General features: G+C 47.2%; 1 protein-coding gene across 1 annotated transcript in view; it reads right to left on the reverse strand.

Annotated features, from left to right (window-relative positions):
• dntt (deoxynucleotidyltransferase, terminal) overlaps nucleotides 1-22,464 on the reverse strand; it is a gene marked incomplete at both ends in the record, with an annotated part of 234,685 nt that overhangs the window by 72,408 nt on the left and 139,813 nt on the right. Inside the window, 2 exons of the mRNA XM_084153007.1 lie at nucleotides 13,808-13,888; nucleotides 15,532-15,786. Of these exons, the coding sequence (XP_084009133.1) occupies nucleotides 13,808-13,888; nucleotides 15,532-15,786 (336 nt within the window). The remainder of the gene's footprint in view (nucleotides 1-13,807; nucleotides 13,889-15,531; nucleotides 15,787-22,464) is intronic.

The following is a 22,464-nucleotide window of genomic DNA, read 5'->3' on the forward strand; positions in this document are numbered from 1 at the left end:
GGCTTCGGCGTTCGCCGTCCCCGGAGTACTAGCTGCCACCGTTGTATGTTTCGTGGTGTGATTGCTTTAGTCTGTCTTGTACACCTGTGTCTGTTTGTGTTCTGATTACGTGTCTTATAAGTTCCCTGTTTTGTATTAGTTAGATTGTGTGTTGTTGTTTGCCTGTCGTGCGGAGCTGCGTGTTTGCGCTCCGTTAGTTTTGTTTATTGTTTTACGCATGTTGCGTAATTCCCTCGCCTCCGTTTGTTTTCGAGGTCGTGTATTGTTTGTTGCACTTTGGACTAGTAAAGTCTTTTGGACGAATCCTCTGTGTCCTGCGCCTGACTCCTCCACTACATCCACATCGGTTCGTTTGACAGAACAACACACCAACTATGGAGTCAGCAGGAGCAGCGGCGGCACCCAAGTCGCTGGAAGAGCGGATCAGCTATCAAGACACCATGATCCAGCAACTTGGGGCCGCCATGGACGAGGTGTCCAACACTCTGCGCCGGTTGGTGACTGGAGAGGTGCCTACGCCTTCTTACTCCATCCCATCACCAACGGCCAGTCCTCCTCTCTCAGCACCGGAACCCAGTGGCATTCGGCTCTCGCTCCCGAGGGCATATGACGGTTCTGCAGCCGGGTGTCAGGGGTTCCTCCTGCAGGTGGAACTCTACCTGGCTACCATACACCCAGCGCCCTCGGGATACGAGAGCGTCTCCGCCCTCATCTCCTGTCTATCCGGCAAGGCGTTGGAGTGGGCCAACGCCGAATGGAGGGGAATAGACGCCGCTACCATCACCTACGCGGAGTTCTCCCGCCGCTTCAGGGCTGTCTTCGATCACCCACCTGAAGGGAAAGCGGCGGGGGAGCGTCTGTTCCACCTCCGACAGGGGAAGAGGAGCGCACAGGAGTTCGCACTGGAGTTCCGGACGCTAGCGGCGGATGCGGGGTGGAATGAGAGGGCCCTCATCGACCATTACCGGTGCAGCCTACGAGAGGACGTTCGTCGTGAGCTGGCCTGCAGGGACACCAACCTATCATTCGACCAGTTGGTGGACATCTCCATACGTCTCGACACCCTGCTGGCTACCCGCGGACATCCCGAGTGGGGGCCGACCATTCCACCCTCCAGCACCTCCGAGCCGATTCCCATGGAGCTCGGGGGTGCTGGCGCTAGAGAGAGGAGGAGAGAGAACCCGAGGGGGGCCACCCCCTGCACCAACTGTGGCCGTGGAGGACACACCGCGGCCAGGTGCTGGGGAGGGTCTCCTGGGAGAGGGGACAACAGGTCACGCACTGGGGAGTCATTTCAGGTGAGTAGGCGCCCCACTTACCCAGAGCTTTCTGTTGGTCACATGAGTATTCCTGTGAGATTTCCACAGGTGGCACCTCATTCCCAGCATAAGGCGCTAGTAGATTCAGGCGCAGCTGGGAATTTTATTGATCGGGCATTTTGTTATAGGTTTGGAATTCCCCTTCGGCCGGTAGAAGCCCCCTTTCCTGTCCACGCCTTAGACAGCCGGCCGTTGGGGTCGGGGCTGATCAGAGAAGTCACAGCACCACTTACTATGACGACGCAGGGGGGTCATGAGGAGATCATTCAGTTTTATCTGATTGACTCTCCTGCGTACCCCGTGGTGTTGGGGCTTCCCTGGTTAAGCACCCATGATCCTACTATTGCGTGGCAACAGAGGGCTCTTATGGAGTGGTCTGCCCAGTGTGTAGGGAGATGTCTAGGTGTTTCCTTAGGGGCGACCTCGGTTGAGAGTCCGAACCAAGTGCCCGCAATGCGCATTCCCCCTGAGTATGAGGACTTAGCACTCGTGTTCAGCAAGACGAGGGCAACACGGCTACCACCTCATAGACAGGGGGACTGTGCGATAAATCTCCAAACAGGAGCGGCTCTTCCGCGGAGCCGTGTGTATCCCCTGTCTCAAGAGGAGACAGCGGCTATGGAGACTTACATAGCTGAGTCCTTGGCACAGGGATACATACGGTCCTCCACTTCCCCGGTTTCCTCGAGTTTCTTCTTTGTGAAGAAGAAGGACGGGGGTTTGCGCCCGTGTATAGATTACCGTAGTCTCAATCAGATCACGGTTAAGTACAGTTACCCTCTTCCACTGATTGCGACTATGACGGAGTCATTACGCGGAGCGCAGTTCTTCACAAAGTTGGATCTCAGGAGCGCGTACAATCTGGTGCGCATTAGGGAGGGGGATGAATGGAAAACGGCATTTAGCACCACCTCGGGTCATTACGAGTATCTCGTCATGCCATACGGGCTAATGAATGCTCCTTCAGTCTTCCAATCCTTTGTTGACGAGATTTTCCGGGACATGCATGGGCAGGGTGTGGTAGTGTACATCGACGACATCCTAGTGTACTCTTCTACACGAGCCGAGCATGTAGCCCTGGTGCGCCGAGTGTTGAGAAGACTGTTGGAGCATGACTTGTATGTCAAGGCAGAGAAATGCCTGTTCTTCCAGGAGTCCGTCTCCTTTTTGGGTTATCGGTTGTCCGCGTCTGGTGTGGAGATAGAGGTAGACCGTGTGTCGGCCGTGCGTAATTGGCAAACTCCAACCACTGTAAAAGAGGTGCAGCAGTTCTTGGGTTTTGCTAATTACTACCGGAGGTTTATTCGGGGCTTTGGACAGGTTGCAGCGCCCATTACGTCCCTGTTAAAGAGGGGTCCGGTTCGTCTGCAGTGGTCAGCTGAGGCGGACAGGGCATTTGTCAAACTGAAGAACCTGTTCACCTCGGCCCCGGTGCTGGCGCATCCGGATCCCTCTTTACCATTCCAAGTAGAGGTAGACGCGTCCGAGACCGGTATTGGGGCAGTCCTGTCACAACGGTCCGGCACGCCACCTAAGCTCCGCCCCTGTGCGTTCTACTCTAAGAAACTCAGCTCGGCGGAGCGCAATTATGACGTTGGGGACAGGGAGCTGTTAGCTGTAGTCCAGGCCCTAAAGGTGTGGAGGCATTGGCTTGAGGGGGCTCAACACCCTTTCCTCATTCTGACCGATCACCGTAACCTGGAGTACATCCGGGCAGCTAGGAGATTGAACCCTCGTCAGGCTAGGTGGAACATGTTCCTGACCCGGTTTGTTTTTAAGATCACATACATCCCAGGGTCCCAGAACGGTAAGGCAGACGCCCTGTCCCGGCGGTATGACACAGAGGAGAGGTCCATTGAGCCCACTTCCATACTGCCGGAGTCTTGTCTGGTGGCTCCGGTGGTATGGGAGGTCGATACGGAAATCGAGCGGGCACTGCGTGCCGACCCTACTCCCCCCGAGTGTCCTGTGGGGCGGAAGTACGTTCCGCTCGAGGTTCGTGATCGTCTTATTTATTGGGCTCATACATCACCCTCCTCTGGACATCCAGGTATTGGCCGGACAGTGCACTGCCTTAGCGTAAAATACTGGTGGCCAACGTTAGCTAAGGATGTGAGGGTTTATGTCTCCTCCTGCTCGGTGTGCGCCCAGTGTAAGGCGCCTAGACATTTGCCCAGGGGTAAGTTACATCCCCTGCCCGTTCCACAACGACCATGGTCCCACCTCTCGGTGGATTTTGTGACCGACCTACCCCCTTCCCAGGGGAATACCACCATTTTGGTCGTTGTGGATCGGTTTTCCAAGGCCTGTCATCTCCTCCCACTGCCGGGTCTCCCTACTGCCCTACAGACCGCCGAGGCCCTATTTACCCACGTGTTCCGGCACTATGGGGTCCCCGAGGATATTGTGTCTGACCGAGGTCCCCAGTTTACCTCCAGAGTCTGGGGGGCGTTCATGGAACGCTTGGGGGTCTCGGTGAGCCTTACCTCGGGGTACCATCCAGAGAGCAATGGGCAGGTTGAACGAGTCAACCAGGATGTGGGTAGGTTTTTGAGGTCCTATTGCCGTGACCGGCCGGAGGAGTGGTCCAGGTATATCCCTGTGTGTTTTAGGGTATCAGCCGGTCCTGGCACCGTGGCACGAGAGCCAGATCGAGGCCCCTGCGGTGGACGAGTGGATTCGGCGCTCAGAGGAGACGTGGGACGCTGCCCATGTCCATCTGCAGCGGGCCATCCATCAACAAAAGGCGAGCGCCGATCGCCACCGCAGTGAGGGACCGGTGTACGCACCGGGAGATCGAGTCTGGCTCTCGACTCGAAACCTGCCCCTCCGCCTGCCCTGCCGGAAGCTGGGACGGCGGTTTGTGGGGCCCTTCAAAGTCCTGAGAAGATTGTACAAGGTGTGTTACAGGTTACAACTGCCTATTGAATACAAAAATATTAACCCCTCGTTCCATGTGTCTCTTCTCAGGCCGGTGGTAGCTGGCCCACTCCAAGAAGATGAGATAGGAGAGACCCCTCCGCCTCCTTTGGACATCGAGGGGCCCCCGGCGTACAGGGTCCGGACCATCTTGGACTCGAGGCGCCGGATGAGTGGTCTCCAGTATCTCGTGGAGTGGGAATGGTACGGTCCGGAGGAACGGTGCTGGGTGCCTAGGAGGGACATCCTCGATCCATCCCTCCTGACTGAGTTCCACCGTGGGCATCCCACGCGCCCGGGTCCGCGTCCTCCTGGCCGTCCCCGAGGCCGGGGTCGGCGCACGGCTGGAGCCGCGCGTCAAGGGGGGGGGTACTGTCACGGTTTCGGCCGAGACTGCTCCTCCTCCTGGTTCGGGCAGGCTTCGGCGTTCGCCGTCCCCGGAGTACTAGCTGCCACCGTTGTATGTTTCGTGGTGTGATTGCTTTAGTCTGTCTTGTACACCTGTGTCTGTTTGTGTTCTGATTACGTGTCTTATAAGTTCCCTGTTTTGTATTAGTTAGATTGTGTGTTGTTGTTTGCCTGTCGTGCGGAGCTGCGTGTTTGCGCTCCGTTAGTTTTGTTTATTGTTTTACGCATGTTGCGTAATTCCCTCGCCTCTGTTTGTTTTCGAGGTCGTGTATTGTTTGTTGCACTTTGGACTAGTAAAGTCTTTTGGACGAATCCTCTGTGTCCTGCGCCTGACTCCTCCACTACATCCACATCGGTTCGTTTGACAGTAGCTTCATACCCAATAAGACTCAAGGCTGTAATCGCTGCCAAAGGTGCTTCAAGTACTGAGTAAAGGGTCTGAATACTTATGTAAATGTGATATTTACATTTTTATTTTTTTAAACATAGATTTGTCAAAATTTCTAAATTCCAGTTTTTGCTTTGTCATTATGGGGTATTTTGTGTAGATTGATGAGGGGAAAAAACAATTTAATCAATTTTAGAATAAGGCTGTAACCTAACAAAATGTGGAAAAAGTCAAGGGGTCTGAATAGTTTCCAAAGGCTATGTTGGTCATTTAAGTGGAGATTGTAAGTTACAGTCACGAGTCACGACCCAAATTATTGTTATCCTTGATAAAGATGAGCAAAAAAGACTCTATAAAATAAATAATACAAATACTGAGCTATATTGTATGCTCAAACAAATGTAAAAGTATATAATTTGATACCCATGTCACCCCGCTTCTCCGCGCATTCCACTGGCTTCCAGTCAAAGCTCGCATTCATTACAAGACCATGGTCCTTGCCTACGTGGCAGCAAGGGGAACTGCCCCTCCCTACCGTCAGGATATGCTCAAACCCTACACCTGAACCCGAGCACTCCGTTCTGCCACCTCTGGTCTCTGGGCAGTCCCACCCGTACGGGGGGTCAGCTTCTTGTCAGCCCAGTCAAAGCTCTTCTCTGTCCTGGCACTCCAATGGTGGAACAAGATTCCCCCTGAAGCTAGGACAGAAGAGTCCCTGCCCATCTTCCGAAAACAACTGAAACCCTACCTACCTTATCCCCCCCATAAAGAAATTGTGCACTTGACTTTTCGTACTAGCACTGACTTTGCTGATAACTTCTGTATTGAGGAAAAATGTACTTACGACTGTGATATGTGGTTGTCTCACCTAGCTATCTTAAGATGAACACACTTACTGTAAGTCGCTTTGGATAAAAGCGCATGCTGCATGACTAAAATGTAAATGTGAAATGTATACTAATACTATTTTTGCCCACAACCTGGTTGCCTCTGCCAGGAGGCTGAAACATGTCTGAAAGTGAATATTCCAGTAAGAAAATAACCACAAGCACACATCAAATCCCCCCCCTCAAAAAATGGACCACGAAATAATATAAAAACATTTACGCTCCAAATCTCAAACTGCCACTCATGATGCGTAAAGGCATTCCACCCTCCTTGGTCCTTTCACCTGTCTGTCTGTCTGTGTGTCTGTCTGTCTGTCTGTCACACCTCAGAGGTGTATATGTGACGCTCAGAGCCTTTCCTCCCCATCCTCTCCTGCCTTTACTCTCCTTTCTGTGAAGGGCTTTCCTGTCTTTCCAGGCAGTTTCCATCCTGTCTGCAAACAGTGCTTTTAAGCACCAGCTGGGGAGCATAAAAAAATGCCGCTCCCCAAAGCCCAGTGCAATTGCTCCGGGTTTTGTCTACTCATCCGCTGCTCTGAGAATGGAGTTTGGAATGGAGGGAGAGAGGAGGGAGGGGGAGGGGGAGGAAGATGAGTTGTGAATACTCCACATGCTACGACTGAAATAGGACAGGCAGTTCTATACACAACTCACTGTAGACTAGTGTTTCTGAAGGAAATATGTGATACTGAATGTTACAACTGTAACAGATGTGACCTCAACAGAGAGGGAGTAAGACTGGATTGTGGTGCTGAGAATTTCCTCTAAATGTGTGACGTATTGAGGGAATTTAGGTCACAAAATATTTTATTTTCACAGTGTGCGAAGTTCATTAAATGTGTAAATTGTAAATTCAAACACTAGCTTTGGCAAAATGTAGTGATGTGTTTTAGAAATACCTCTAACCTTGCATGCAGTACACCAGGTTTTGAGCTCAGAAACAGCCCTGCTTTACTTTTGAAAACATTGAGTGTTTCATAGTGTTCAATTATTAGGATATACAGTAGCCTAAATAAGAGGAAATGTATCTGTCAATCAATTTACATGACATTTAGGTGAGAGAATATTAATTTCCCCTCTCATATCACAACACTGTTACAGCTAGAGCCAGGACATCAGACTCAAAAACCTCCTGACCGCCACGCCATTAATCACACTGTTACACTTGGCTTTTGAGTAATTACCCTCTGTGAGATACTGCTTCACACACACACACACATATAGTATGACCGTACACACACCCACACCCACACGTTTAGGCACACACACACAACACATACACACACACACACACACATATAGTATGATCGTACACACACCCACACCCACATGTTCAGACACACACACACACACACACACAACATGTACACACACACACTGTATGACCACACAAACACACATATACACACACACACACACATATACAGTATATCATCACACTTTATGCACATACATTACTTATGCAGCACACATTCATACTTCCACACTAGCACATACAGTAGAGAATACATTTGCATACACATTTGTATCAGACAAATACTCACATACTGTTCTTTACACATACGTGACTCGTTTCAGGAAACTAGGCGTATGTCATACGTCACTACTTCAGAGGAGCGCCATTTGAACGTAAACCTTTTTTTAAATCAAAATGCGTTTTTTTGCCGAAATACCTTCTGGAACATGTGAACTTACATGTGCCTTTATAACAAACTTGTTTGCCATCTGTAAATAAATTAAGAGCCTAGTTGGTTTATCCATGGAACAAGACAGCAACCTTCCCGCTAGCCATGATTGGCTGAGATAATGAGTGGGCTGGACATGCCGAGAGATTAGTTTGGATTGGTCTGCCATGTAGCACGCTTCTGTCCATAACATGAGCTGGTCAGTATGTGTAGGTAATCCTTTCTAACAAGTCTTTTTTTTAAGATATCACGTAGTAGAACTACATAAGTGTTGCTCTCCACTTTCTGGAGGACCGAGTTTTGAAATCAGTGGAATTAGAGTATGATAGCTAAGGAGATGGAGAAAATTCTGGCATTTGATTGCGAATATGCAGATGGGGTCGAAAAGAGAACACACAGAAGGCTGTTGGATAAAACACCTGGCTCCGGATTACGTCTTCAAACTAAGGGCAACCATGGCATCCGTGACAGAGAGGAAGAAGCGTCCATCCATGTATATGGGTAAGATAGTCTAGCTAGCTACATTTTCAGATATTACACGTTTCAAATTTAGTCAGAAAGTCGTTTTCATTTCAAGTTAAAGTGTACTGTTAGCTAGCTAGCTAACGTTAGCTGGCTGGCTAGCTAGCTAACATTACGTGTATGATCTGTGTAGTAATATTATTCGTATCTCAGAGCCATTTGTATTGCTAGTTATAGCCTAATGTTAGCTAGCTAACATTGAACCTGACTGGTTAGCTACCTGCAGATTCATGCAGGGTAGTAACATTATGAGTTGGGATTATGGTTCATTGTTTAGCTATCTAGCTACATCTCTAAACAAAAGACTCCACTATGCAAGTAACTATTTCAATAGAATTTTGATGATGTCACTGTGACAACTGTCGATAGACATAGCTGGTAAATTTGCTCTGGCTATCTACTCCGATTTCAGAGCACTCTCGTCTGAGTGTGTAAGAGAATAACTGAAGAATTTACGAATGCTCAACACCCGTTGAATATGGCCGGTGTTGGCAAAAAAACATAATTAAATTGTTGCCAGCAACACAGTTGCAGTCACCAACACTCTGGATAACATAACTACAGCCTAACCAGCTCTGCTAGGGCAAGTAAAGTGGTCAGAGTGAGCTGTTCTCTCATTTGTGTCTGGAAGTAGCTAGCCAATGTTAGCCAGTTAGCTTGGGTGCTTGACTGCTGTTGTTAGGTCAGAATGCTCGGCTCAACCCTACTCCTCGGCCAGAGCGTCCAGTGTGCGCTCTGAATGCTCCGAGACGGAAACGCTCAGAATTTACGAACGGACAATCTGACAATGCTCTGAGTTTACGAACGCCCAGAGCACACTCTGGCACTCCACTCCATTAAATGTATGAACACATCCGTAGTATAAACCAGCCTTTAGTCTTGAAATCTTTGGTTGTTTAGTACATAGCCTCACATGTGAATCCTTAAAGGAATGGGTGGGGCTAAAGCTTAAGACGGTGTGGACGATGCTGAATGGGTGTAGAAAAAGAAGAGCTCTCCAGTAGGTACCAAAACATTCAAGGGCCATTTTCTCAAAAGGGAGGTTACAAGTTTATCAACTTTCTAAGCAGAATTACTTTCCCATTGTTCCTCAACTGTAGTGTATGATATACCATTTTCTAGCTCTGAGTCTCTACTTTTATCCAATGTAAAAAACACAATTTCAAATTTTGCTACATAATACTGAATCGAGCCGGTCGGTCACATATGCACTTCCTCACACACACATACTCCCACATGCAGGGAATTTTAAGGGTACACCGTGCAATAGAGGGCTGTGTTTAGGAGGTGTTGGACAAGTAACAGAGCCCTCCTGATCGGGGAGGGAGTCAGTCTGTCTGGGGCTGATGAAATCCTCCACTTGTTCTCATTCATCAAGCCCACAACACATATTCATTATCCCACACCTTCAGCCTAACAGCAGAGGACAGACGCTCACCCCAACTCCCTGCTCCCTGCTCCCATAGAACACAGGCCCTCACATCCCACTTCACTCGCAGACTAGGCTAATGTACACTTTAAATACAGCTGCAGTAGTACTATATTGATCTAAGGCCTTGGGACTCTCTGCTGTCCTAATATGGACAACATACAGAGTACTACAACGCTGTGATGTTTGTGTAGTGAGTCCAACTGTCCGCCAGGTATTGCTACCATATTATGACAAGCTGTCTTGGAAGACATTCACTCCCTCTCTCTGGAAGCTGTTGCATTTCTTTCTCAAGGCTATTCCCCTGGGCTTGTCCTTCCTTAATTGGGATAATTAGTTTGAGTTTAGCCATAATGTTTTTAAGCTATTCCATATTACAGTGAGACAGAGCGCATCGTCATGTGCATCCATCTAGCGAAAGCTCTTTAAAGCAAATTACAAGATGGAAGACCTCTAAATGACCGTGTTTGGTCTTCAATGGTCGGGTGGCGACGAGTAACCCCCCTCTCTCTGAAACCCCCCTCCCTCCCAATCAGCCCATTCCCATATCTCCCCGGTTTGTCCTGACACCAGTCAGACGCAGAGCACCGACTCTCTGGGGGGAAAAGATTGGTCAATTATCACGGCTAAAAGTTAAAAGTGCCATTATCTGAGTGGTGGCGGCCATACGTTCATCCAATTAATGAGGGCTTTGCAGCAGTGACGAGGACCAGACAGAGAGGGACCACTCCTCCCTGCCTAGATCGAACAGAAGAACAGAAGGAATAGTCAAAGATCTGTGGAGTCGGAGGCAGCCCGGCGACTTAGACACTTAATTGATCTTCATTACCTTAATTATGGCTGTAATGTCGAGCTGACAGCTGAAAAACGGGTCACACTGTTGAATGAAAAAACGGGTCACACTGTTGAATGTCAGAACGTACCCTTTTAAGTAATCTGCTGACCTTGAAACTAGTAGTGAAACTGCACGCTGTGCCAAAGTGAGTCTGAGTGAGTGAGGTTTATGTGTGTGTGTGTGTGTTAATCTCAATTAATCAAAAAGTTCCCGACTACTTTCCTCGTCAAACTCGAAAACTCAACCATACACTCATCCGACCTGACCCCAGATCTAATTTTGAGTGTAAGTGTACGTGATCCGATCATCCTGTCCCCGCCAGCACCCAGATCGCTGCACAGCCAGTGTGCTTCCCTCTGCCCTTGTGTTTGAATAAACAACCTCTGAGATGGCCGCGTCTGTATAATATGTGTCATAAAGCTGCCACCCTGCTCTCTCTATGTCCTGACCCCCGTTCCTCAGGGAGGGAGTAATGGGGACTTTGTGGTGACAATGTGTATCCCTGTCGGTCAGTCGGGTGACATGCCTGGTGCCCTTGTCCTGCTCCGCTCACTCCTCAAGATGCTTGTCCTCATGCTCCCGCTGCCCTGTACATGTAAATGAGCCAATATGCATTGTTGCAGGATCCCATGCTCTTAGCAAGGCTAAGTGTATGCATAACCTCAGCACTGACTGTCATCTGGGACTGTAATAAACATATTTATGTTTTTCATGTGACATTCTCTTACAGTATGTAATATTTGTTCAGAGGGATTTTAGCATAAACTTGAAGATGCTCCTTAAGTGGTCAAAAAATGAAGCACTCTTACTCAAAACATATCTACCCCCAACTTCACGCCATAGTCTTTAGCATGTAGTGCAGTAGTAACATAGTGATAGTAGCAACCCTTTGTGAGAAAAAAACAAATTACATCATGTATCTAAACAAAGGGGAATTTGTCATGAATTAAAACCTCTTAGATGTTAAGTCCCCTATACAGAATATGGGACTTTGAGCAGTTCTGGACCAGTTCCGACCGATAATTCTGTTTACAACGTGCTCTGTAAATGGTGCAACATCAATTGCCTTACACTCCCCTAAAAGCACTGGTTGTTCTGATTCATATGTGCTATTGCAAGCTCAGCTGTGAGTTTCACAGACACAGGAAATTGATTATTTGCATAGGGAGCGACACGTCAAATTTTCTGGCCTGTGAAACTCACAACTGCGCTTGCAATAGTGTATATTTCATATAGCGGATGCAACAATAGTACTGTGATGTTCTCAGATGGATTTATAGCTGTCAACAGGGAAAAATACAAAATAATATCATTAACTTTAATCAAGACCACTTTCTCTTGGCTTACAGCTGAAGTTGTAACGCAGCCAGTGTGGCTCAGCATAAGACCATGTAGAACCTGTGTCAAACTCATTCCATGGAGGGCCTAGTGTCTGCCGGTTTTCACTCCTCCCTTGTAATTGATTGATGAATTAAAGTCACTAATTAGTAAAGAACTCCCCTCACCTTGTTGTCTAGGTCTTAATTGAAAGGAAAAACCAAAAACCCTCAGACACTAGGCCCTCCATGGAATGAGTTTGACACCCCTGTTGTAACGAGTCTGCACACATTTGAATGGTGTCTCAGCACTGCTCAGAGGATGTTTGGAAGAAAAGTCTCTGTCGTCAGTTATATGAAATGGTACCAATATTGTACGTCACTAAGTATGATCATATTTATTTTACAGTTATAAGAAAGGTTACATTTTAAAGTAAGATGTTTATAATTTGATTGTTACTAAGCATTTCAATCATTTTAAGCCTTATTGCACCACTTTGGTTGAATAGGAAAAAAATTATGTATTATTTTTCATATTTTTATTTTTTCATAATACTTCTACTGCACTTGTGTACTCAAAGGTGTACACAAGACCTCAGCAATCTATGAAAATAAAATAAAAAGTGAGTTCCAGACCTTTCTAAAACTATGCAGCATTACCAGTTATTGTTTACGACCATCTCATAAAAAATAATTACTTTTGGATATGTCTATTTATGCAGAAATCTACATTTTGCCCTATCATTCAAGATGTATTAAACTGAATGTAATTAGGTCTTGCTGTGTGGGCAAGTGAGGGATAATGTGATTTGAATTATAATGGGATGTACATTGATATAATAGCCTTTTATCATATTAGTTTCTCAATCAATCAATTGGCTGAAACTGAGATGCAAATGTAATTCATTTGGAAATTAACCTTGTGCTTCGCAGTACAATTAATGTCACCTTAACAAGCCTCTACCTCATATATTGAAACCAATAGATGGATTTGATTCACTTATAACTTAAAGCTGATGTTAACTTTAGAGTGTGTGTGTGTGTGTGTGTGTGTGTGTGTGTGTGTGTGTGTGTGTGTGTGTGTGTGTGTGTGTGTGTGTGTGTGTGTGTGTGTGTGTGTGTGTGTGTGTGTGTGTGTGTGTGTGTGTGTGTGGACGTGTTTAACTATACTTGTGAGGACCAGAAGTCCCCACAAGAATAGTAAACAAATTACATATTGACCAACTGGGGGCATTTTGTTAGTCCCTACAAGGTCAAATGCTATTTCTAGAGGTTTATGGTTAAGGTTATAATTAGTGTTAGGGTTAGAATTAGGTTTAGGGTTAGCGTTAGGACCTAGGGTTAGTTTTAGGGCTAGGGTTAGGAGCTAGGGTTATGTTTAGGGTTAGGGTTAAGGTTAGGTTTTGTGGTTAAGGTTAGGGTCAAGGTTACGTTAGGGAAAATACGATTTTGAATGGGACTGAATTGTGTGTCCCCACACGGTTAGTTATGCAGGACTGTGTGTGTGTGTGTACATGCATGTATGTGTGTATGTGCATTTGTGTGTGTGTTGCTTACGTGCGTGTATGCATCTGCCGGTGTGTATGTGGGCGTGCATGTGTGTGTGTTTGTCTGTTTGTGTATGCGTGCCTCCTTATGTCTGTGCGCATGTGTGTGTGGGGTGCATCATGCCTCCTCAGAGCAAGCAGAGCTGTAATTAAAAATGTTGCCCTCACGTCAATATCTAGTTTCTGCTCACTCAGAGGAGGCACATATTGTTATAAAATAACTCAAGATAATGTGTCTGTGTATTCCCAGCCAGGCATTCTAACACCCAAGCCTAATCCCTCCAATAACGTTCGAGGACAAGGGCTGTAATTCACCACCCAGATTCATAAACACGCACTCTGGAGGCTAGACTTTGGAGCGAGAGAGAGAGAGAGAGCCAATACGACAACTAAACATTTGTACTAGTACAGCATGATACTGTAGGTGACAAAAAAAATGCCTCAGTGGTAAAGATATATTGAGCATCACCACCATTGGGACAAGACCGGTCTAAAACAAATGGTTGAGCCTTGTATTATCAGTTGCACTGTATATGAGGGAACACACAGTACCTTAGTTTTGTCATACAGGGCATGGTTGTCAAGAAGCATCTGCCTCTCCTTTCGGGCAAATGTCCTCAGATCTCTCCCAAACTGCTGTGGAAGAACAGAATTGATAATCATATCTCTTGTTATCCTTTTTTATTTCATTTATCCCCCTTTCCTCCACCCTCCTGCCACCTTACAACCCTTGTTGTATTCCCCAACAGTAACTCTGCTGAAAACAAAAAATGCATAGACCAGCCTTCATTGTGTTTTCGCTGGTGACCAGCCTTCGTTGTAAATTCACAGGTGACCAGCCTTCGTTGCGTTTTCGCTGGTGACCAGCCTTCGTTGCCTTTTCACTGGTGACCAGCCTTCGTTTTGTTTTATCTAGTGACCAGCCTTCGTTGCGTTTACACTGGTGACTAGCCTTCGTTGCATTTACGCTGGTGACCAGCCTTCGCTGTATTTTTGCTGGTGACCAGCCTTCACTGTGTTTTTGCTGGTGACCAGCCTTCACTCTGTTTTTGCTGGTGACCAGCCTTCACTGTGTTTTTGCTGGCGACCAGCCTTCACTGTGTTTTTGCTGGCGACCAGCCTTCGTTGTGTTTTGGACACAGCTGACCAACTTAGTTACCCGCAAAAACAGCATCAAATCACATTATGCAGTCTTGCAAAGTGATGTCTAATTCCTATTGGAATCCAGCCTGAGTGGGTACATCCAACAATTCGGATATCGCCACTCTGTTGAGGGCAGCCCACACTTTGCCTGAAATAAGCCCATCTTTTCCCAGCAAACATGCGGGCTAAAATGTACAGTATCTGCAAATTCAGCCCTTATATTTAGCCTCACAATGATGTGTTTTACCATTTTCTTTTCTGGACATCCAGGGCTACAAGTAGAACACAACACAATTTGACATGAACAGTTGCATTCATGAGTTTTATTGACAAATGTCAATAAAACAAATAAGGTCTGCCAAAGAAAAAAACCTGATAAAAATGAATTTATATGAATGCTGTAAGTACAGAAATTGTTTGGTCAGAGGGACATTAATAGCCAACTAATCAGTGACAACTGTGTGGAGTTTGGAGTTTGTGACAGCAACTTATTACAGTATTATAGACACAATGTCCTGGTATTTCCTATGATCTTCTATGTAGAAGAACCCCTTACCTTCTAACTACTCTTTTGTAGCTTTTTTTTGTAAAAGATCTGCCCTTGTCTCACTAACACTGCTCCTGTAAGTCACTCTGGATAAGAGTGTCTACTAAATGACTAAAATGTAAATGAAATTAAACATCACTTTGCAAGCCAGCATGATGTGACTTGATGCTGGTTTTGCTTTGGCTTATGCTGGTCACCAGTGTCCAAAACACAGCGAAGGTTGGTCACCGGCAAAAATACAACGAAGGCTGGTTACCAGCGAAAACACAATGAAGGCTGGTCTCCAGCAAAAACACAACAAAGGCCAGTCACCAGCGAAAAGACAATGAAGGCCAGCTTGGCCAGCTATCTTTCCTGTTAGTGTTTAGCTATTCATTTCTCATCATCAATGTTTTATTTTTGGTTATTGACTGCTCTGTCAAGCGCTATCATCATGTGAATTGGATCATTTGTTTTTTGCAGATTAAATGTTTCCTAATTCAAACTCAGCTGCCTTTAGAACAAGATTGAATAAGGATTTTAGTCAATGTATCTTTGTTTGTCTTGGCATCCACATTCATTTCACAATAATTTGATCCATGCCTACCTTGGAGCCGGTCCAGCCCAGGAGGGCAAAGGCGTAGCGGTCAACAGGTGGGGCCACCAGGTCCACCCGTACGGCCCTCCAGCCCCTGCTGTCCCCTGGGTCCCTCTGCAGCCCTCTCTCCCCCTCCACCTGGCCCTCCTCCAGCCTTAGGATCAGGAAGCACTTCTGGAAGTGGTCCATGTCCTCAAACCTGCAACTAGGCAGCTTGCTCACGTCAAATGTGGAGCCCTGGTGATCACAGTACAGCAGAATGCCCTTGTGGGGAGAGAATATGAATCAATGTGGACATTGTCACTGTCACCACTAATAAAATAGATATTGACATTATAAATATAATATAGATATTGACTTTGTAATGGGATTGGTTTATGCTGCTACCTTACTTCAGTGCCTGATGGATGTTATTATGAAAATGTACAGTGAAGGAAAAAAGTATTTGATCCCCTCCTCATTAAAATGCAAATCAATTTATAACATTTTTGACATGCATTTTTCTGGATTTTTTTGTTGTTATTCTGTCTCTCACTGTTCAAATAAACCTACCATTAAAATGATAGACTGATCATGTCTTTGTCAGTGGGCAAACGTACAAAATCACTTGGGGATCAAATACTTTTTTCCCTCACTGTACCGTATACTGGGATATTTCTAAATATTAAAGGGATGGTTTTTGAATACCGTTGAAACTATTTCTTTAAAGTTTTTTAATACATTTGAATATTTGTAGCTACTTTTAAGTAAATACTGGGAGTCAACTTAGGCGATGAAGCAGATCGCATTCTTCATTTCACCACACTTTTTTCCCTCACTGTAGTTGCGCATTTGCACATGCTGTCATCTAGAGCCTGCAATGGTTTGTAGGATTTCTATACAGACTCGCAGTAGAAGCATAGAATTCTGCAAATAACAAAATCAAAATATCCTGAAGATCAACCATGTTTAATCAGAGGGTTGTTAGGCAAGCCAAGTAACATAAAAAATCTGGAACTGTTAGAAATAGATGTTTACAATTGTCACCAGTTTGCTAAAGGTTGGGTAAAAACAGTGTGTCTGCCACTGAGTGTAATATGCCAACTGTGAGATTGCAACTAAATTACAACCTTTAAGACTCCGAACAATGGGGAGGCCAGTCGGACTCAATGGCACACGGTTTCACGCCACGGAAAATCACTCCCAAGTAAGACATTACTTTTTAGCAGAAAGATAGGAACGGAGAGAAAGAGAGAGAGAGAAAGAGAGAGAGAGAGAGAGAGAGAGAGAGAGAGAGAGAGAGAGAGAGAGAGAGAGAGAGAGAGAGAGAGAGAGAGAGAGAGAGAGAGAGAGAGAAAGAAAGAAAGAAAGAAAGAAAGAAAGAAAGAAAGAAAGAAAGAAAGAAAGAAAGAAAGAAAGAAAGAAAGAAAGAAAGAAAGAAAGAAAGAAAGAAAGAAAGAAAGAAAGAAAGAGAGAGATTGTTGGGGAGGACAACAGAAAATAAAGAGATATATAAGGAGAGAATCATTGAGGATACGGCTGGATAAGACAAAGGGAAAGAGGGAGAGGAGTAGATGAGGAGATCAGAGAGGGGGGTAGATAGTGGAGAGTAGGCAGTAGCAGGAAGAAAAAGAGGATTGATTTCCTCTGGGCTTTGGCCTGGCTGATTATGCAGCTCCCCCAGTCCAGGAAGCTAAGGTGATTAACAATACAAATTGTCAATTTAATTCCAGCACCCACAGTAATTGTTGGGATACTGTGTTCCTCTTACTGCCCATTAATCTGCCAGGCTCTCCTTAAAGAGCAATAATTGAAGGAGGAAGTGCAGCTCTAACCGCTCCTCCTGTCCAACCAAGACACTGAGGTCAATCAAGAGACATTAAACACTACTGAGCCAGTACTGCCTGGTCTTGTTTGACCGCGTTTCTCCACTTCATTAGAAGAGACAGCGTTTCCCAGAGGGCATCGGAAGAGGAGGAGAGGAGGTGATGATTGAGTCATTAACTGATTACATCGGAGGGACTGAGTGAGTGACGTGGGGAATGCACTAAGAGTTGTTGTCCTCGTCCCTCTTCCACTGCCCCTTGTCCCTTACACCTCAACTCCTCTAATTAGCTTCAGGCACCAATCAGCTTGTCATCAGAACTGAGAGAGAAACCCCTGATGTCACCCGTTGAACCCCAGAAACCCTCTCTATCTGCATTTACTGTACAGGTAACCGTTCACTTCCCACTAGGATAGGAACAGATAGAAAGCTTCCAACTCCCTCACATACTGGATATATCATCATTCATACTACATACATTCTCACTATCTACATTCCCACATACCGTAGATTATGAAGCCAAAGCAGCTGTGAAATTACTTAAATACTTAACAACGCAATTTTACATAGTCCGCAGACACTGAGACACGATAGTCCGGCGTTCCACGATAGTCTGACCACCATCTGCAGTCCGAATGTGCACCTCCCCACAATTACCAACGAACGCGTCTCCGGTATGCCTCCTCTATTCATTTTAATGTGTTGAAAGTTATAGAAATTGCTTGAACTGTGCTGACAATTTGAAAGGTATTGTAGCTGCTGCAGCCTATTAGAGGATCTGGAGGTGTGGCTTGTTGAAGGCGTGGCCTTAAGTAAGCTCTTTTGGGATAACCGTGACTTAAAGTGTCATGCCAGGTTTATAGTGTGTTAATAAAGATTAAGCTTATTTTCTGCCAGTTCTGCAGTCTTAATAAGACTGATGGAAGTGCATGTGAAACCAAAGAACCTACTAGAGTGCCATTGCTAAGATAGCCACCATTTTGTTACATTGGTGTCAGAAGTGGGATAGCTATACACCAAAGCCTTGACAACATGGATGACACTGTGAAGCAGCTGGCAAAGAAGAGGAGGAGCTTGGCACTATGCTCCAGGAGCTGAGCACAGTGGCCCCACACACTCCTCTCACATGGACGTGGGGGAAGGACTATGAGCGGCGCCTGGGAGGAACAGGCAAGTCGGCCATGGATCCTGCACCGGAGGTTTCATACCAGGACAGCCCACTCCAAGCCAGTGGAGGTTCCCTGCTTCGCCATGCCACCTGTAGGACGACAAGGCGCAGGATATCATCTGGAGAGAGATGGGAGTAAGAGGTCAAGGCGTAGGGTAGTTCTGTGTGAGTGAGACCAGTGGACTCAATAGGCTGAGTGAAAGAGTAGAGGATGTCGTCAACCTTTTTTTCAAAGTGGTTGACAAAGTCGTCCGCAGAGAGGGAGGATGGAGGTGGCAGAGGATTAAGGAGGGAGGAGAAGGTGGAAAATAGTTTCCTAGGGTTAAAGGCAGAAGCTTGAAATGTAGAGTGTTAGAAAGTGGCTTTAGCAGCGGATACAGAGGAAGAGAAGGTAGAGAGGAGGGAGTGAAAGGATGATAGTTTAGTTTTCCTCTATTTTCGCACTGTTCTGTTAGCTCGCAATGAGTCACTCAGACATGGCGGAGAAGGGGAGGCCCGAGCCTGCCGAGAAGAAAGGGGACAGTGCGAGTCATAGGATGCGGAAAGGGAGGAGAGTAGGGTCGAAGAGACAGAATCAGGAGACAGGATGGAGAAGGATTTAGCAAAAGAGAGAGATGATAGGATAGAGAGGAGAGAGTAGTGGGAGAGAGAGAGTGAAGATTGCGACGGCGCATGACCATCTGGGTAGGGCTGAGTGGTTAGGGTTGGAGGAAAGGGAGACAGAAAAGCAAACAAAGTAGTGATCAGAGACCTGGAGGGGGGTTGCAGTGAGATTAGTAGGCGAGCAGCCTCTAGTAAAGATGAGGTCAAGCATATTGCCTGCCTTGTGAGTTGGAGGGGATTGGGAAAGGGTGTGGTCAAAAGAGGCAAGGAGGGGAAAGAGAATTGGAAAGAAATGAATCGAAGGCAGATATCAGGAGGTTGAAGTCGCCAAGTACGAAGAGCGGTGAGCCATCGTCAGGAAATGAGTTTATCAAGGTGTCAAACTCATTGAGGAACTCTCCAAGGGCACCCCGTGGGCGATAGATGACAATAATGTTAAGCTTGAGTGGACAAGTGACAGTGACAGCATGGAATTCAAATGAGGAGATGGACAGGTGAGAGAGGGAGAACATAGAAAATCTTCACTTGGGAGAAATGAGTAGACCTGTGCCACCACCACGACGACCAGATGCTCTCGGACTATGAGAGAAAACACAGTCAGATGAAGAAAGAGCAGCAGGAGTAGCAGTGTTCTCTGGGGTTATCCATGTCTCTGTCAGGGCAAAAAAGTCAAGGAACTGAAGGGCAGCATAGGCTGAGATGAACTCTGCGTTCTTGACCGCAGATCGGCAGTTCCAAACACTGCCGGAATTCCATATGTGTTGTGCATGCAGGGTACACTAAATGAGAAGGTTTGCAGCTAAAGGGTGGGGAGCGTCTGTAACGCCTACAGGGAGAAGAAAGGCAGCGCTTAAAGTAGATGGCCCTAGCTAGCAAAAAGACAATATTAGACCACAACAGATAAAGACAAAAAAAAAAACACTTATCACTCCTGGAGATATCAGGCATCCTCTAGCTATAGAATGCCTTCCTCCGGGCCTTGACACCAGAGAGGCTGGCCGCCCCTGCCCCCTGTCTAAGGCCCTGGAAGAAGTTGAAAGAGTGGAAAACATATTGGGCCCAGGGAGTCGGGTTACCCCAAGGACACGGTGGGTAGAAACGGAGGTGGAGATCAAGAGTGACTCAGATGAGGTGGTCTGTCATGCCAAGGTGGAACACCGGCAGTGGACTCCATAATGGTCCACTTTGTGAGGTCAACGCCAGCCTGAGATAATCTTTCTCCTGTGGCCAGAAAGGCCACATCGCTCGCCACTGTGAAGCCCTCAGCCTTTGCCTTCCCCTGAGTCGACTGGAAATGCCAGGGGATGATGAAGTGAGGGGAACATCATCCCAGACACCTGACCCGCTCGTTGAGCCGGAAAATCAATTTGGTCGCTTGGGCCAGACGCAGGGCCTCTACCTTCGATGCAGCATCAGCAGTGAGGCCTGCCATGCGTTGATTGACACTGGTTCCATGATATCCCTTGTTCGGGCAGGTGTTCTTCCAGACACAGTGGGCCCTTCCCCTCTGGGTTGGACCCCTACCTTGGTATGACTTTGCACTGTGACAGGGTAGCTCGCGGACATGAAGTGCCGGAGGTCTTTATCGGTGAGAGTCGGCAATGTCTCGTTGGAGCACGAGTTCTGGTTGGCCGATATCCAAGATGACTGCATCCTAGGGTTGGATTCCCTCAGTCAAGTGGGAGCATGCCTAGATGTTGGAATGCAAAAACTCCAGATGAAAGACTCCGTGATGGGACTTCGGAGCAGTGGAAGAAGATACCGGCAGCTGCAGGTGACTCTGCAATAATTGGTGACAGACACCAGATCCTTCCCCCAGATGAGAAGGAGCAGCTAAAGCCCCCCAAAGATGTGAGTGTTCCCCAGCAGGTGACCAGTGGCACAGTGGACATACCTTTGGAAGCTACCTGGCAAGCTGTGCGTGAACTAGGGCAGATGTGTTCGGAAGGCCTGAGCCTGAGCAGCGGGATATGTTGGAAGCACAGCTTGCAGAGTTTGTGGATGTCTTTGCAGCACGAGACGAAGACTGCCAGAGAGCCAGTCTGGTCCAGCACTCTATCGATACTGGCAACGCAGTACCTATCCGTTTGTGGCCCCATCGCTTGCCGGTGGCAAAGAGAGAGATAGCAGAGCAGAAGATCTGGGAGATGGCAGAGACAGGGTTCATCAAGCCATCCAACAGCCCTTGGGAGGCCCCCGTAGTCCTTGTCAAGAAGAAGGACTGCTCATAGCACTTCTGTGCAGACTACAGGCAGCTGAACTATGTGAACAGGAAGACTTCCTATTCCATCCCGCGAATAGATGATGCACTGGACTACATCACAGGGTCATGATGGTTCAGTTCCCTTGACCTCCGCAGCGGTTATGGCAAGTGGAGCTTGCCCCCTGAAGCCAGGCCAAGGTGGCAGGTCACCTGATGCCTTTCGGGCTCTGCAACGCTCCGCCAACCTTCGAGTGTCTTATGGAGCAAGTGTTGGACACGATCCCCCGCAAGAAGTGTGTGGTCTACCTGGACGACTTCCTTGTGCATGCAATATACTTGCATGGATCTCTGGCAAATCTTTGTGAGGTTCTACTTGCCATCCGGTAGGCAGGACTCAAGTTCCTTCCCAAGAGGTGTCACCTACTGCAGCGGGAGGTCAAGTTCCTAGGCCATTTCGTCGGGGCAGATGGAGTTGTAACTGATCCAGCCAAGGTGGTAGCGGTTCAGCACTGGGTGACCTCCAATGACCTCTCTGAGTTGAGAAGTTTCGTTGGCCTAGGTTCTTACTACTGGAGGTTCATCAAGGACTTTGCAACTGTAGCCAGCCCTCTATGCCGCCTTACAAACAAGGACCAGCGGTTCGACTGGGATGATGACTGCACGGTAGCATTCGCTGAACTGCATCAGTCCCTAATCAAGGCTCCAGTCCTGGCATACCCCAACCCCCAGCACCCATTCATTGTGGACACAGATGCCAGCAATGTGGGCATTGGGGCCGTTCTTTCGCAGGAGGGGCCGGATGGGGAATGGGTGGTGGCCTTCTACTGTCAGAGCCTCAACCGTGACGAGCGCAACTACTGTGTCACCCCGGGAGAGTTGTTGGCTGTGGTCGATGCGCTCCATCATTTTCAACTCTACTTTTATGGGACCCAGTTCCTTCTCCGTACTGACCATGTCTCACTCACCTGGCTCCTCAACTTCCGAGAATCAGGTGGCTCACTGGATAGAAGAGTTACAGGAGTATGACTACCAGATGCAGCACCGGGCTGGCCGTCTCCACACAAATGCTGATGCGTTGTCTCGCCAGCCATGTGAAGAGGAAGACTGCAAGCACTGCCCACGCTTGGAACAAAAGGAGGGTCTCCTGCCCACAGTGGCGGCAAT

The sequence above is a fragment of the Coregonus lavaretus genome, assembly GCF_964263955.1.
Source record: "Coregonus lavaretus genome assembly, chromosome: 1".
Classification (NCBI taxonomy): Eukaryota; Metazoa; Chordata; class Actinopteri; order Salmoniformes; family Salmonidae; genus Coregonus; species Coregonus lavaretus.